The 16,812-nt window shown below is 45.1% G+C and overlaps 1 protein-coding gene and 1 pseudogene across 2 annotated transcripts in view; one reads left to right on the top strand and one right to left on the bottom strand.

Moving 5' to 3' along the window:
• The first annotated feature begins 290 nt into the window (after positions 1 to 290).
• On the top strand, positions 291 to 10,998 carry SCCPDH (saccharopine dehydrogenase (putative)). Its single transcript, XM_082481168.1, has 12 exons — positions 291 to 518; positions 746 to 858; positions 1,782 to 1,862; positions 2,340 to 2,469; positions 3,963 to 4,012; positions 6,244 to 6,374; positions 6,934 to 7,051; positions 8,178 to 8,297; positions 8,417 to 8,473; positions 9,015 to 9,126; positions 9,966 to 10,047; positions 10,382 to 10,998. Exons 1-12 carry the CDS (start codon positions 317 to 319, stop codon positions 10,485 to 10,487), a joined length of 1,302 nt encoding a protein of 433 aa, XP_082337294.1. The 5' UTR covers positions 291 to 316; the 3' UTR covers positions 10,488 to 10,998.
• Positions 10,999 to 14,960: 3,962 nt separating this feature from the next.
• Positions 14,961 to 16,812, bottom strand: part of LOC309669902 (protein ELYS-like) — a 41,242-nt pseudogene continuing 39,390 nt past the window's right edge. Inside the window, exons 32-34 of the transcript in view lie at positions 16,389 to 16,522; positions 15,818 to 15,909; positions 14,961 to 15,149 (exon numbers count right to left, since the gene is read on the bottom strand). The product of the transcript in view is annotated as a protein ELYS-like (transcript). The remainder of the gene's footprint in view (positions 15,150 to 15,817; positions 15,910 to 16,388; positions 16,523 to 16,812) is intronic.

Below are 16,812 nucleotides of genomic sequence, written 5' to 3'. Positions count from 1 at the left end.
TTGGAACGAGAGCAAAGGCTATTTCTCCCCGGCCGGGGCCGAGGGCTGCGCCGCGCAGTCACTGAAGGGCCGCGGAAGCGGCTGAGGGCCCGCGCGGGAGCGGAGCAGTGATGTGCCCCCGACAGGGCCCAGCAGGCCCCTCACCCCTCGCGCTGCTCAGCACCACGAGTCCCCAACCTCCGCAACGGCCGTAACGACCGCCCCGTGAGCGGGCCTGGCGCACCGCCCTCCGCCGGCGAAGGGCGGGGCTTGGGCGGGGCCGCTTGGTACCGGCCGCTGCCTGGCGCTGACCGGCAGTGCAGCGGTTCCTCTCGCCATGGCAGCCGGCGGCGGGGAGGCCGGGCGGCCCTACGACCTGGTGGTGTTCGGGGCCTCGGGCTTCACCGGCCAGTTCGTGGTGGAGGAGGTGGCGCGGGCGGCGGCCGGCGGGGAGCTGCGCGGCGCCCTGCGCTGGGCTGTGGCCGGGCGGAGCCGGGAGAAGCTGCGGGCGGTGCTGAAGCGGGCGGCCGAGAGGCTGGGTACGGGCCGCGGCGGGGGGCCGTGTGGCGCAGCGCCCTTGTGCGGGGCCGGCGGGGCCCGTGCGGCCCCCGTGTCCCGGCCGCGACCGTTGGGAGCCGCCTCCGGGCGGGCGTGAGGGGACGGGCTGAGGGGCGAAGCGGGGAGGCGGCGGCTCGGCCCGCGGAGGGGAGCGAGGCGCCCGTCGGCACGGCGGGCGGCGTCGGTGACGGTGGTCTCCGGTGTGCAGGGAAGGCGGCGCTCGGGGCGGAGGTCGGCCTGCTGCTGTGCGATGTGGGCGACGCGGCCTCGCTGGCCGCCATGGCGAGGCAGACCCGGCTGGTGCTCAACTGCGTGGGCCCGGTGAGTGCGGGCGTGCGGGCGGTGCTCCCGCGGCGTCCGGCGGGCGCGGCTCCCGGCAGAGCCCGGGGCGGTGCCTGCCCCTCAGCCGCCACCGCCGGGCTGAGTGCGGCTGGGCTCCTGGCTCCGCGGGCGGGGAGAGCTGCGGCGGCCCCCGGGAAACCTGCCGCCGGGCTCCGGAGCGCGGGGAGCCGCCCGGGTGCAATGCGGGTTTGTGGAAGAGAACCAGAAGTGCAGCCGTGTGCTGGAATCGCCGGAAGGTTTCCCACCACCAATTCTGCTGGTGGGGTTCACTGGCAGTTCTCGCTGAAATACAGCAGAATTTAAACTTTAAGTCTTTCCAAGCAGCCCAGGAGCTGACTGTAAAGTGGGAAGGAGTTTTGGGTTGGGCCATAGTGCTGGAAGGGTGCTAGGGCGGGGAATGGAGCCGGAGGAGAAGCCCCCAGGCTTGCTGGTTTAGGTTCTTGGCCCCTGTAAAACTTTCATCAGCAGCAATATTTCCATCGCATTCACTGGGGATCAAAGTACGAGAGCTGGAAGCTGGGTCATGGCAAGGTCTTTGAAATTCTGAGTGTTTAGGTGGGGAGTATGCTGATAAAAGGAGTGCAAAAAGCATAACCTGAGATTGAATCTATGAAACTGACCTTGGTGATCTCTTAAGAGAGAATACGGTGGAGTAACCTCTACAGCAAACTCTGTTATCAGTGGTGAAGTTTGTTATGCTGTTCCTTCTCCCCACACATTCCTCCCCACCCCACCCCTCCAAGAAAATACAAGTGCTGTTACATTTTTTGCCCCTCTTGGCAAAATCGATAGGCACCAAGTGTTTACTCATTTTGCAGATGCATCTGTTAGATAAAGCACGTTGGGTGAATTGTGGTGTGGGGGTTTTATTCTGTTACGTGTGGTGTTCTTTCCTCTGATAGTATAGATTCTTTGGCGAGCCTGTGGTAGAAGCTTGTGTTGAAAATGGTGCAAGCTGCATTGACATCAGTGGAGAACCCCAGGTATGTGACAGCAGATGAGTGCTACCTTATATCAAGGATCTGTTAAGGAGTATCCGTTTAGTGTGTTTCGTGTTTCTACTAATGGTTTTGAACGTGAAGGCAAACTCTGCCTCCTGATCTGCAATTTCAAGATGGGTTAACTTTTTTAAAGTACGCTAATGTGCGTTAGTTGTGTAGTTTTCTTACTTTTAGACAAGAGCCTCTCGGGTTCTCTCTGGAAATGCCAAACTTGAATTCTGCTTCAAGTCTCAGTTGTGATTCTACATAGGAATTCCGTGTAGATCACATCTCTTTGCACTGCTGTGATGCTTTCATACCATCAGACAGGGTTAATAATATCTATCTGTCTTGAAGATGCTTGTCAGAAGCTTGAAGTATGTCGGGTGCTATGATATGACAAGAAAGTGCTGATGGCTGATCTTGGGTATGGCCAAAGTTGGCGTTCTGCTGAGAATATTTGTTCTGACTGTGGTTTAGTTTTTGGAAGGAATGTACCTGAAATATAACGAAAAAGCCGCAGAAAAGGGAGTCTATATCATTGGAAGCTGTGGTTTTGACTCAATACCAGCGGATATGGGAGTACTGTACACCAGAGACAAGTTGAAAGGTGAGTGAAATAAGCGTGACCTTGTGCTGAAAAAGAAATGCAGATGATGCTTTCATCTAGTTTCCTAAAGCAGCAGTCTTTCTGTGGAGACTCGCTTTCGGTGTCTCATTTTTCCTGCCTTTAGCAGCTGACCAGTTTCAATCAACTCTGGTTGATGAAAATTTAAACGTAAACCATATTCCCATTGGATTGGAGAAAATTTATCATTAAGTAGAGGAGGGATTCAAGGAAGCATTGCTCACTGAGAGAACAGAAGCTTCAGTTGTTAGGAGGGGGCTGTTCATGCAGGGTGTGGATGTCCCGACGCAAGCCTCAGCACACTGCCTGCCTCCTGCCTGCCTGTACAGTGGGAATGCCTGTAGGGAAGAGGCAGTGGGGACAGGAAGGCTGCAGGAAAGGGGTGGCAAATTAGTGGGTCCTCAGGATTTGCAAGTTTTCTTTTTCTACCACAAGCACTGGGAAGCTGTTGTATGAGTGTAAGGAGATAGGGCTATACAGTGCCTTTTTCATTAAGAGATATTGGTGGTCACTGAAAGAGGATAAATACATTTGAGAAAGGATGTGAGATGATTTAATTATACGCAAATAGTACTTGGTCCTAATCTCAAATGAGGATACTTTGTTCATCAGGCTTGACTTTCAGTTGGAAGGGCCGGGAAGAGTAACCAAATGTTTTGCTTTTATGGACTCTTAAATCTGTTGTTAAGTGGGATTGCTTTACATTGGAGTTCAAGAAAACTCAATCTGGATCTGACTGGAGAGCGAGGAAAGGCATGGAAATGAGTATCTGGTTGTTCCTGGGGTTATAATTTCATGTCTGATAATTGTTTTGGAGAAAGATTTGTCTCTTCCTATTTTGACTTTATGGTATTATCACTTGTCTATCCAGCTGCTTGCCCAAAAAGTGCAAAAGTGCAGTTTTACAATCCCAGAAGGAACTGAGCAAAGCAAAACAAAGCAGTGTTTGGAGGAGTTGTTTTCTTTTGCTGTTCATCACAACTAAGCATTCTTTGCAAAACATGAGCTATGCTAAAATTAGAAGTTTTAGTATATCTTGTGGGTTGTGGTTGTTTTTTTTTTCTTTCTTAAGATCTACCAAACTCTACAAGTTCATCTCAGTTTTTGCAGCTTATGTCATCTTTTCTGTTGAAACTGGGAGGAAAACTAAATACAGCTCTGAATATTCTTTTCTTTTTGTTTTCATTGATTATTTACATTATCTCATGAACTAGATAAGACAAATGAAAAATTTAATGAGTAAAGATAATATTAGGTAGCCTTATTGAAGTACTTTACATAAGAAATTTGATACTTGCAAACTAAAATAGCTGTGGAACTTTATCTCAAAGTAAACTAAGCGAAGATTAAGATGTGACTCTGCCTTTTCAAATAATTATGCCAGTGGCCTGCTATTGGAGTCTACCAGTGTGTGTACTCTGGCTTTGTGAACTAATGATTGCATATGCCAAGTAATGTTTTCTTCTCCGTTAAAGGTACCTTAACTGCTGTTGAAAGTTTCCTGAAGGTGAAATCTGGGCCTGAGGTTAGTTGGTTTATACCTTCTTGGAAACTCAGAGGTATTTGTGATAACATTGCCGTAGCCCATTAGAATAACTGTCGTTACCTTAATTCAGACCAAGGAACAAGCTGGCAGTTTGTTGATGATGAGCCTAAGAACTTTAGGAGCTAATAGTAGTATCCCAGCCAAACAGCCTTTTTAAGGTTCATTTGCATAGGGTGTCTACCTTAAGTTTGTTGTGTTAAGGTGTTTCAATGACTACTTGGTTTTTGCAGAGATGCGGGAAGGATTCGTAGACAAATAAGCTATAATGGATACACAGTGTGTTGCCAGGAATCTTAGTGTTTAACTGTTTGGGTTGGTCTTTTTGTTGTCAATATACTTCAATGCATGTAACCATAATACAAATATGTAACAATTATAGTAATGTGCAATATATGTAATAATTCTGAGGTCATTATTAACATAATGCAACGATGACCCAAGGCAAACCAGTGTTGGTGCCCCACAATTGAACATACTGCTTCTCCTGTCATGAGCACCCATCTTGACAGATGTGGCGCAAGTCACCATGGGTGCTTATGAACATCTGGAGGAGTGGAGGAAGCCCGTGGAATAGGAGTAATATCTCCCTGTTAAAGGACAGGGGATAGTAGTGAATGAGAATGTATAAATCTGTATGTTGAGTATAAAGATGGTTTAAGTTTATGGTATATATTGGAAATCTTGGTAAGAAGGGATTTCAGTAATGAGAATTAAATTGGGAGTCCTGGTGGACAACAGGATGACCATGAGCCAGCAATGTGCCCTGGCGGCCAAGAGGGCCAGTGGCATCCTGGGGTGCATCAAAAAGAGTGTGGCCAGCAGGTCGAGGGAGGTCATCCTCCCCCTCTACTCTGCCCTGGTGAGGCTGCATCTGGAGTACTGCATCCAGTTCTGGGCTCCCCAGTTCAAGAAAGACAGGGACCTGCTGGAGAGGGTCCAGCAAAGGGCTACGAAGATGATTAGGGGATTAGAACATCTTTCATATGAGGAAAGGCTGAGGAACTTGAGTCTCTTTAGTCTAGAGAAAAGAAGACTGAGGGGGGATCTTATTAATGCTTTCAAATACTTAAAGGGAGGATGCCAGAGGGATGGGAGGAGTCTTTTTTCAGTGGTGCCCATTGATAGGATGAGGGGTGATGGGCACAAGCTTTAACATAGGAAGTTCCATCTTAACATGAGGAGGAACTTCTTCACTTTGAGGGTAGTGGAGTACTGGAACAGGCTGCCCAGAGAGGTTGTGGAGTCTCCCACTCTGGAGACGTTCAAAACCTGCCTGGACGCTGTTCTATGTGACCTGTTGTAGGTGACCCTGCTCTGGCAGGGGGGTTGGACTAGATGATCTCCAGAGGTCCCTTCCAACCCTGACTATTCTGTGATTCTATGAAATGCAATGGGATGGTTAGAAGATAGATATATGTATGTATTAAATTATGTGGGACCCGAGCATGACACAAATTGTGTGGAATAAGGGGTAGAGATTGTATTGGGTCTGGCTGAGATGGATTTAATTGTCCCCATAGCAGCCCTCCTAGTGCTGTGCTCGGTATTGGTAGCTAGAAAGGTGTTGATAACGCACCAGTGTTTTGGCTCCTGCTGAGCAGTGCTCACACAGCACCCAGGCTGTCTCTCCAACAATCCCCCCCCCTTCACCAGGAGGCTGGGAGTGGGCAAGATCCTGGGAGGGGACATAGCCAGGACAGCTGACCCAAACTGACCAAAGGGATATTCGGTACCCTGTGATGTCTTCTGTGCAATAAAAGCTGAGAAAGGAAGAGGGGTGCAGAGCATTTGTTATTTATGACATTTGTCTTGAGCAACTGCTATGTGTAGTGAAGCTCCGCTTCCTGGGAAGTGGCTTGACATAGCCTGGTGATGGGAAGTAGAGAATAAAGTCTTTTGTTTTGCTTTGCCTACACGTGTGGCTTTTGCTTTATTAAACTGCCTTTATCTTGACCCCATGAGGCTTTTTTTCCCTCTTACTTTCTCCCCTCCCTGTCCTGCTGAGGAGGGGGATGATAGAGCAGCTTGGTGGGGGCACCTGGCATTTAGCCAAGGTCAACCCATCACATTTCAATGTATTTTAATGCGTGTAATCATAATACATACATGTAATAATGTTTAATAGATATAATAATTCTAAGGTGATTACTAAAATAATACATGAAACCTTGAGATACGGAATTAATTACTGTTTCATGTTATGTTGCTAGGGTTCTTGTGTACATGATGGGACCTGGAAGTCCGCTGTTTATGGCCTTGCAGATCAAGACAACCTGAGGAAGCTTCGAAAAAAGATAGGATATGCCCCTGTTCCAGTAGTTGGTGCAAAACTTAAAAGAAGGTATAAGAAGTGTAAGATGTGAAATATGCTGTCTTCTAACGGTTCCAGTATTTATTGTATAGGTTGCTAAATTATTCTGAAGTACTAAAAAGATGCATTTAGGACTGCAGTATAATATGAAGATGTAGATGCTGGTCTAGTAGAATTGAAGATAAGTTCAGTTTGACTGACTTGTTCCTGCTTTACTGAAAAAAAAAAAACCATGTCCCAGCATTTAGTGGGTCTCAAAGCTAACTTGCTCTAGGAGACTTTTTAGCGACATGGCAAACCTTTTAGTTTGATTTCAGAAGTGATCAGTAGAAGGGAAAAAAGAAAGGTCAGGAGAGTATTATTTTGATTATCGAATTCATCCTTGCTCTAGTGCATGGAATTTTGAGTTGTGTCAGGAATAAATTTGGAACGGATTGCTTTCAGTGAAAGGAGATAATGTCATAAGAATGCTTGAGAAAAAGCCAGTATTGGTAGGGCTGTTACGATCAGTTTCTTTCAGTCTTTGTGAATGTTTGAATGTTTTTTCCACCTCTTCCCTCCCTCCACCCCCCCACCCCCCCATTTGCAGAGGACTTGTGTTTTACAATCAGGAATTCAAAGAGTACTCCATTCCATTCATGGGATCTGATGCTTCTGTTGTGAAACGGTCTCAGCGTTATTTGCACACAGAGTTGCAGGAAACACCTGTAAGTTACTGTTATTGGTGTACTGTGTCTTTATTACCATTTTCAACAAATCTTTCCTCTATGTAATAACTGTTCTTAGTGTAGACCTGTATAGTATGGTTGAACTGCAATGTGGTTTTGCTTCTGTAAAGGGGGCTTGTTCTGTTGATCACCTTTGGAAGCTGCTTGACCTGATGCGGTCCAGGTCCTTCTGGGTTTCATACTACTTGATGCTGTCTGTGCCTGATGAGCTTGCTTATTGCTGCTAGCATGATAGTTATAAGAGTCTCTCATAGGGTTCTCATGCTGTCTGGTTTCTGGGTATGTAGTTGTGGGGAATGGAAGCCTTGAGTCACAGAAATATTTGAAAGGTAGGCTTCATGACTTTTGGGAATAATAAATACATTAAATTCTATTCCTATGCAGATGGTTGGGGTTTTTTTTCTCTTGTATCAGCAGAGCTTCTAAAAGCATCTTAATTGTAGTCTGTGTAACTATAGTCGGGTCAGTATCGTGTAGTAAGTGTTGGTATGCTGCTCATTTGTATCTGGAGACTTTGGCGCTTGGGGTCTGGTGTGCAGAGTAAAGTCAATGTGAAGTGGTGGTGTTGGAAAAGATGTTAAGTTTTTGTTTCCCATGATTTTTCTGAGAGGACACCAGCACCAACGATCTGTAAGAGCTGTGCAGAATCACAGGTGTCTGTTAAGGGATGAAGGCAAGATAGCGCTCCAAAAATATACTTGGAAACTACTAATGAGAAAGGCTTGCCATTGCTATTCCAGAATTGTAAAGTAAGGCCTCGGTTTCTCTTAAACTTAAAGCACAAAGAGGAAGAAAGAAGTTCTCGGGAGAGAAGCCTGAAATTAGATACAAAAACGCATCTTTCTTTAAAGTTTTCCGCTCTTGTTTACCGTGCTCGCTCCCTCACCATTCCATAGTTATATTGTCTTCTCATAATGAATTATAAAGCAAAGCATTATTCAAAGAGTTGTTTAGAACTAAGACAACTGTTTAAGGCTCTATTTAAACAGCTGTCTATTGTATCAAACAATTGCATCCTATTTTGGGGGTAGATTGAAATTTTTGCATCAATACATTTGTAAAAATCAATGTAAATTCTATCACTGAAAATACGTTTTTGCCTCAGGTGCAGTATGGTGCTTATGTGAATGTAGGTGGTCTTGGCTCTGTTATCAAGCTGATGTTTGCTGGCATTTTATTTCTTCTTCTTGTGAAGTTTAGCTTCGGAAGAAAACTTCTGACAAAAGTAAGTGTTCAAAACACAAAAGACTTAAGTGTTTGGAGATTATTTATTTTCCCTCTAGTTTACTGTTGGTCTCTTTTTGTCTTTTTTTTTTTTTTTTTTTTTCCCCTCTTACTACTTAGTACCCAGAATTTTTCTCTGCTGGACGCTTCACAAAGGAAGGACCAACCCAGAAACAGGTAACTGACTGTTTTCCATCACAATTATGGAATAAATTTGTTATGGTAATGTTGGAATAGTAATCTAGAATCAACTGCTTAGTGAGAAAGAAATAATTTCTAAATGCACATTGTGTGTGTGCCTGTTCAGATAGCTTTGAATATTTGCATAATCATGCCTTCTGTTATTAGGCATGGAAGTCTGTGGAACTCGCCTGAGAAAAAATGGATCATGTTGCTGGGTCTGATGTATTTATTTACATGGATTGCTCATGGCACTGTCTGTCAAAGGTGATGACAGAGGGAGACTGAGTAGCAAAAACCCAGGACTGAAAGCACCGAGAGAGTAAATGGACTTTAGAACAGTAGCAGTTCCAACAAAGTGGAAGTAATCAAAAATTTAGATGAGATTGTACCTTTTAAGCAATAACTAAAAATAACTACTCTCATGTTTAGCTGGATCGTAATATTTGGCATAATAGATACTTATATTTACTCCTTGTGCTTACCTAATATAAGTGCTTTACTTTTTTGGTGACCAAACTTGCCTTGTCCACTACAGATGGATGGGACCTCTTTTACAATGACTTTTTTTGGCGAGGGTTACAGTGAGGGGCAAGATCCCCAGAATGGAAAACCAAATGTCAAGATCTGCACTGAAGTGAAAGGACCAGGTGTGTACATTAGTAGCAGCTCACTGCTTTTGCCTCACATTCCCTACTCTAAAAGAGTTTATGGTTCCACTGCTATTCTTTTCACCCTCAAGGAGCACTTGCAACATGGACAAAGTCAACAGCCTTTACAGAGTATTACCTTTGATCCTAGCGTTCACTGTGACCTGTTTTTTCAAATAGCAAATTCGTTTGCATTCTCATCATTCTCTTTCCTTCTGACTTTGTGTTCCAATTTTCATTTCTGCAGGATAGAGCAGTTAAGGGGCAGGTGCTTTAAGGATAGTTTTCAGTTGTTACAGCCTGGACTTACTTTTTTTATTTCTAGTCCCCTGTGAGTGAACTTAACCAGATCTGGCAGAGTATCCTTTCTAGCTGAAACATACTTGTGTTCAGATCATTCCTTTGAAGGGGAGATGACACCTGAAGTCAAGTTTGCAGACAGCAAAGAATGAATATTCAGAAAGCATGAAGCATAGCTTCTTTAAATAACTAGAGTTGTGGCTGAATGCAGCTCAGTCTCAGTCTCACTGCAAAAGTCAATTTAAGCACAGGATGGGGAAAGCTCTTGCTTTAATGGAGAACACTCTGTCACCGTGAGGTGATCACTCGTGGTGGTTGTCTGGTTTATAGGCCTGTATTTGAAGCAGCGTTTGTCCAGATTAGATCTTAAGGACTTCAGCAGCTACTTGGGATGATTACCAGGTGAAAAAACTGTTCTTAAATGGGGAAGGCTGTTTCATTGCCAAAGAGATTATTCTTCAACATGCTGTAGGTAAGAAAGAGCAAGATTACATTCTACATTTCAACATGCTGTACATTGTTTGTTTTTTTTTGGTCAGAGCCTGGCTATGTTGCTACACCAATTGCAATGGTTCAAGCTGCTGTATCTCTTCTGGAAGATTCAGCTTGTCTGCCTAAAGGGTAAGTACTTTCCTATGCCGAAGACCTTGATCTCCCTTAAAGCTATTGTGTGCATATGTTTCTCTCTGAAAATACAGATCTCATAACCCCGTGGATTTCTGTGTTGCTTCACCTGAATGGCTGTGCAAGGGAGATGGAACAGGTTTTGTTGAGTTTGCCAGATGCAGAAATGATCCTATGACTGTAACCAGCTTGCCAAATTCCTCACACGCTCTCCTGTGGGACAAAGTGGCTTGTTCTTTTTTAGGCAGGGAAACACATCTTTGAAATCAAAAAGAGGTGTCGCCCAATCAATGTACTGCTAATGTTTTTCTCTTTTGATTTTCATTAACAGGGGTGGTGTATATTCTCCGGGAGCTGCCTTCTCCAAAACAAAACTGATTGAGCGCCTCAACAAACGTGGTGTTGAGTTCTCTGTTATTAGCAAGCCTGAAGTCTGAAGTCAAAACCTAACTGTACAAACTAACACCTTTCCTGGGTCTAACTCCAATAAAACTCATTTGGCTGTAAAAAGTCTAATCATAGAGTAGTTTCACTGTGCTATTGTTTACAGCAGAAACAGGAGAAAAATGGAGTTAAAAGCTGTAATATTATTTGCTATAGTGAGCAAACCCATGAAGGGTATTCAGTTTTCATTCACAAGCATATTAAATCAGTGACTTACTGGGTACTAGTTCTAGAATTTTGTTTAATCTGTTTCATCCAAGTTTTAAGTTACTGCTTAATGGAACCGCTATAGCATCTGCTTCACAATTAACCACAGCCTTCTTGCTTCACCCCATTCCCCAAGTATTAAAAGCAGGCAGGCCCTGGATAACAAGTGCCTTGGCAGACGAAACTACTAGTTACTCCTCGTGCCTGTTTGGGGTAGGCGCTATTGTTTTGTGATATTCTTGCTTTCAAAGCCTTAGGGCACACAGTGAAATAAAAGAGTGGTTGTTGTTTCTCAGAGTTTAAGGAATAGTTTTGTCTTTTTTTCCTGCATTATTATAAAGATCAGCTGATTCCATACTGTTGTCTTAAGGTATGTTGACTTCCATCCTTAGCTTGCCTGTAGTTAGCTGTGCTCACAAAGGAGAGAAGGCTGAGAAACCCGGGCCTGTTTATCCTGGAGAAGACTTTGTGGGGATCTCATCAATGCTTGTAAATACCTAAAGGGTGGGTGTCAAGAGGATGGGGCCAGACTCTCCTCAGTGGAGCTCAGTGACAGCACAAGGGGCAACGGGCACAAACTGGAACACAGGAAATTACATCTGAGGAAAAACTTCTTTACTTGAGGGTGACGGAGCACAGGAACAGGCTGCCCAGAGAGGGTGTGGGGGTCTCCTTCTCCGGAGATAGCCAAAACATGCCTGGATGCATTCCTGTCCAACCTGCTGTAGGTGAACTTGCTCTAGCAGGGTTGTTGGATGGCTTCCATGTTGTGGTTTTCCACATGACATTCTGGTCTCTAAATTGGAGAGACACAGATTTGATGGATGCACCACTCGGTGGATAACAAACTCGCTGGGTGGCCACACTCAAATGGTTATGGTCAACAGCTCCAGGTCCCAAGTAGACGCCAGTGATGAGTGGCGTTCCTCAGAGGAACAGCGCTGGGACGAGCGCTGTTTAACATCTTTGCTGGAGACATGGACAGTAGGATGGAGTGCGCCCTCAGCAAGTCTGCCACCGTCACCAAGCTGTGTGGCACAGTTCAACACATTGGAGGGAAGGGATGCCATCCAGAGGGACCTGGACAGGCTGGAGAGGTAGGCCATACCAACCTCATAAAGTTCAACTAGGCAAAATGGAAGGCCCAGCATGTGGGTTGGGGCAATCCCAAGCACAAATACAGAGAACGGATTGAGAGCAGCCCTGAGGAGAACGACCTGGGAGTGTTGGTGGATGAAAAGCTCAACATGAGCCAGCAACGCACGCTTGCAGCCCTGAAGGCCAACCATACCCTGGGCTGCATCAAAAGCACTGTGGCTAGCAGGTCGAGAGAGGTGATTCTGACCCTCTACACCACTCTCATGAAACCCCACCTGGAGTACTGCATCTAGCACAAGAAGGACATGGATGTGCTGGTGTGACCAGAGGAGGGCCACAAAGATGATCGCAGGGGTGGAGCACCTCTCTTATGAAGGCAGCCTGGGAGAGCTGGTGTTGTTCAGCCTGGAGAAGAGAAGGCTCCAGGGAGACCTTATAGCAGCCTTCCAGTATCTGTAGGGGGCCTACAGAAAAGGTGGAGAGGGACTCTTTAGCAGGAAGTGTAGCAATAGGGTGAGGCGTAACTGTTTTAAACTGGAAGAGGGTAGATTTAGATAAGACATTAGGAAGAAATTCTTTACTATGAGGGTGATGAGACACTGGAACAGGTTGTCCAGGAATGTGATCCCGTTTGTAGGCGCCCCATCATTGGAAGTGTTCAAGGCCAGGTTGGATGGGGCTTTGAGCAACCTGGTCTAGCAGAAAGTGTCCCTGCCCATGGCAGAGGGGTTGGAACTGGATGATCTTTAAGGTCCCTTCCAACCTAAACCATTCTATGATTCTATAATCTCTAGATTTAAGATGTTTGCAAAACTCAGGATAAAGGTGTTGTTTCCTTCTGCTTCTGTTAATGTCATTAGGTGAGTAGTTTAAACAGGCTTATTCCATGAGCTGCTAAAATTAATGAAGTTTGTTCTCCTGAGTATTCTTTTTTTTTTAATGTAGGCACTTTGTTGTGCCTAGGCTATATCAATGGTTGTGTGCAGCCATTTTAACAGCATATGCATCACTTGCCAAATTAGTGTCATCCCTCAGAATCTGGTGTACAGTGGAAGAAGGTTTTAATTTGGTGCGGCAGATGGGGATGGCTCATGTGTTGGCTATAGGACCCAATCCAGACACTGTAGCACTAGCAAGAAGTATCAAAATGCATTTTCTGAGAGGAGGACCTGCCTCACTAAAACCCTTGATTATACAGCAGTGACAAAAGCTATGGGTAATGTAGGCACCCTAGCAAATAGTTTGAGGGAAATTGGAGCTGTAATTTTGGGATCAGCTGTTCAGGTGGTGAATAAAGGAGAGCCCACAAAACTCAAAGGACTTACAGCACAGGTGATGAGGAAACAAATGTACAACCGGTATCCCATGATCAGAAATAGAGGGGATCACATCAGAAATGTTTTGCCAATGGCAAAAGCGTTTATGCAAAAAAGCTGACCGTGGCCCCCACCATCAACTCCATGCCCATCCTCTGCCACACCTGCCACCTCAACGCAAGGCATTACCCAGGACCAAAAGCAATACAATTTCCACATCTTGCCTCGGGGATAAAAACACAGTCCCTCCATTTGCCACCTAATGATAGCAGCTGATGTCACGCTATGGTTGTGTACCATTACTGTTTCCCATTACATTGATGATCTATTGATTATGGCAGAGTCACAACAAGAAATTAAGGCAGATGCAGCTTATCAAACCCAGAGTAATATTAGCTGAAGAAGCTGGAGCAATGCATATGTGGTACTAGAAGGAGCTGACAGATCGTGTGAGGGTCCTAGTGCCAGCAACTGGTGGGACCACAGGTTGTAGGGTGAGTGATTTAAGCGTCAGCAACCAAAGTCAAGGCACAGGTGACAGATGCCTGTGTGTCTGTGGTGTCAGCAAGTGAGGCAGTGAGGGTCGCAGTGCCAGCAGCTGGACTGGGGACCACACTGATGGGGTGCACGTGTCCAAGGTGGCAGCAAGGGGAGAGAGAAGGTGGTTGTATTTTCCCGTAGCCCTATGTGCACGTGTAAATTGCTAGCAGACCTCAGGGTGGGCTAGCCCGTGAGTAGGAGGAAAAGCCCTTTCTGGAAAGATGTGGTGTCTCAGCTAGGGCTGAGGGAGGGAGCCCAGGGTGGGGACATAGACAACAGCTGAGCTTGAGGCTATGCTGATCTTCTGGGGCTCTGCAAACATGGGTGTGCATGGGAACCTGCAGAGTGACAGAGTGCTCTAGTGTCACTCGTGAGCTTAAATTGCAACAAGCCAGAGAGGCGGCTTTCTGTGAGTTGTCATAATGTTAGATGGGAGGTGTTAAAGGCATGGCCCGTCTCTGGCAGCCTGCGTAGCCAGCTGTGTTGTTGTCATGCATGTGTATGGTACACACTCAGCCTCACTACTGGCCTGACCTGCAAACGGGAAAGCAGCAGCCATATCCATGGGTCTGGGATAGAGACACCCCCAGGCCTGGGGTGCACCAGGCTGCGCTCCTGCGGCCAGAAAGGAAGCATCCGTGGGTTAGCAGCTTCGTAACATCCCTTCATTTGTTGGCAGGCACTGGCATCAAATGTTAAGCTTTGCAGTAATAAATTCACTAACTCCAAAAAAAACCCTGTTCTCTAACAGCAGGATTATGGATAAGAATTAAAAGTCAACAACTCACGAGAAACTATGGATTGGCTTCTAGCTGTGGCTTGTTCCCCCCCACCGCCCTCTAAAATCAACTACAAAGCGATTTAGGGGTAGTTACATGAGAACTGAAGAAATGGCAGGAAATACATTTATTGCATTGACAACCCTGAGAGTAGTCTTCTATGAGAGGAAGTTCTGAAGGGGAATTAAACTACCTGGTTGTCTGCGGACAAATGCACACTGGGCATATTCTTGCAAAATGCCCTATTGCTCTAGCTAGCGGACTTCCAAAACGAGAGATTAATCTTATTTCCATATTTACATATTATATAAATGTATGAAGTCTTATTATAAAATAGAAAACTGCATTGACAGAGGAAATCACACTCCATATGGAGTTACTTATCGAAGACCATTTATTTATGAAATTTTACAATAATTTATATAAATTATCTCTTCCAAATTAGATGATTTTTTTCCTTTTTACTAATCCACACCATTTGGATGACTTCACAAACAGTGGTGTGCATTATAAACTTATAAAACAGTTACAGCATCTTCCGGCGTACAACTGGCTGAGGAAAATTAGTCTTTTTTTGTTCTTTCGTAGAGTCTTCTCCACCACATCTGCGGTTTCTTTCTGTTTGCTCTTTGTTCCATCCACTGGACTTCCAAAAGGAGAGATGAATTTGATTTCCACTGGTGGAGGTGACCAAGAACCTTCTTTTCTCGTGGTTCTGAAAAGACAGAGAAGTATCAAATTGATTCTTTTATTACCAACAGTATTTAGTAGAGGAAAAGAAACCCCACGGAGTCACAAAATCAATGCCAAAGAATTATTTATGGCCGCCTTTGTAGACAGGATCAAGGCAGAAAAGGTACATAAAGAAGCTTCCTTTTGCTCTCATTCCTTGCCAGACTGTCCCAAGCATTCTCAGTCACTATTCGCATGAGCTTTTAGAGCCCGCCCCCCCTCTCCCCCCACCAGCTTTTAAGAGGCAACTGTCCTCAAACGCTTTTCCAGAGGGAACTGGAAAACATGGCCAGAAACAAGAAGGTCTCTTTACTCATTGTCTGATCTTCTCCTGCCTTCTATAGGGAACTAAAGACTATAAGAGTTGGGTTTCATAAGGTGGAATAAGACCTTAGATAGACAGACAGGTAGAAGAGTGCGCAATCATTGCAAAGAACAGTACCCACTTGCTCTTTTCTCTCTTCTGTTTCCATTAGAAAACTGAACCACTAAGTGGGGAAAACGGTGCCCATCAGACCAGCAAGCTGCACAGGCTCAGAAAGTCAGAGCAGAACTGTAGAGCCAAGTGAGGAAGAGGAAGTTTGGTGGCAAAAAGCTGAATCGCTAGCACGACAAAGGAATGCAAATAAGCGCTCAAAACGAATTTCATACTTGCTTGCTTGCTTCATTTTTGATTTTGCAGCTCTACCTCTCTTGACTTTTTCCTTTCCCACAGACTCTGGGGATTTGGTATCCTCCTCCTCCTCTTTAGCTGGAAGCTCCTATGTCAAGGCAACAGAAACATTACTCGTGCGCAAGTTCTTACACTTCTACAGAACACAAGTGAATGCTTCTTTCATGAAGAAGTCATGACAAAGTGATTTCCAAAAGCATTACAGTTTCTCTCCACATAAACAAACCTTCCGTCTCAAATTCTCCTACCATCCTACAAGTTGAAAGTCTGCCATTAAGAAATAACCCACCAAGTAAGTTTAAAGAAAGATACTCTGCCTTTTGTTAAAGGCAAAGCAGCACTTCCCAATTCTTGATTTACACCGATTCAACATTGATTTTTGTCGCTAGTTTCCATGAAGGAAAAAAATAATCAATCATTTAGCTGATTAATTTCAAGCTCTCTTTAGATATACTTTCAAGGAAAAAGGCAAGGCCTTGCTAAGTAGGATTGGAAAAAGCGGTACAGAGCAAAAATCAAGAACGTGAGACAACTAGAGGTTTGACTCACCGGTTCTTTCACAATTCGGGAAATGCCAGATACATTTTTTTTCCTCGACCTCAAAAGAGGGGGCGAAAAGACAAACTGAGAAGACAAGTCCGGGTCTAAATCCTTAAGCTGCACAGGATGGTCTGCTTCCCCAGCTAAAATGACAATGCACTGTTAGCAGGCACGTACATTAGACATAAAGCACAGTGAGCTTAGATTGCAGCCGATAATCAAGAGCACAATAGCTTCCTGAAATAAAAGGTCCAACCAGGTTCATAAACACTCAATGTGGAGGTATTTTTCCCCTAGTAACTGCCTCTTGGCGTCCACTCTTTGACAATAAATTGTGAAACAAAAATAAGCCGGTGTAGTGATTTCACCTGCACTTACGTAATTATTATTATGATGATGCTCAAGATGCATCAACAGCCCTTACACAGCTCAA

The sequence above is a fragment of the Vanellus vanellus genome (genome assembly GCF_965231255.1).
Source record: "Vanellus vanellus genome assembly, chromosome: 3".
In the NCBI taxonomy this organism is placed as follows: Eukaryota; Metazoa; Chordata; class Aves; order Charadriiformes; family Charadriidae; genus Vanellus; species Vanellus vanellus.
The sequence above is the reverse complement of the archived record's forward strand: the minus strand, read 5'-3'. Positions and strand labels throughout refer to the sequence as shown.

Coding starts and splice junctions, on each gene's coding strand:
- SCCPDH (XM_082481168.1), top strand. CDS start 317: ATGGCAGCCGGCGGCGGGGAGGCCGGGCGGCCCTACGACCTGGTGGTG. Junction 2,470..3,962: donor CACCAGAGACAAGTTGAAAG/GTGAGTGAAATA, acceptor TCTCCGTTAAAG/GTACCTTAACTGCTGTTGAA. Junction 8,474..9,014: donor AAGGACCAACCCAGAAACAG/GTAACTGACTGT, acceptor TGTCCACTACAG/ATGGATGGGACCTCTTTTAC.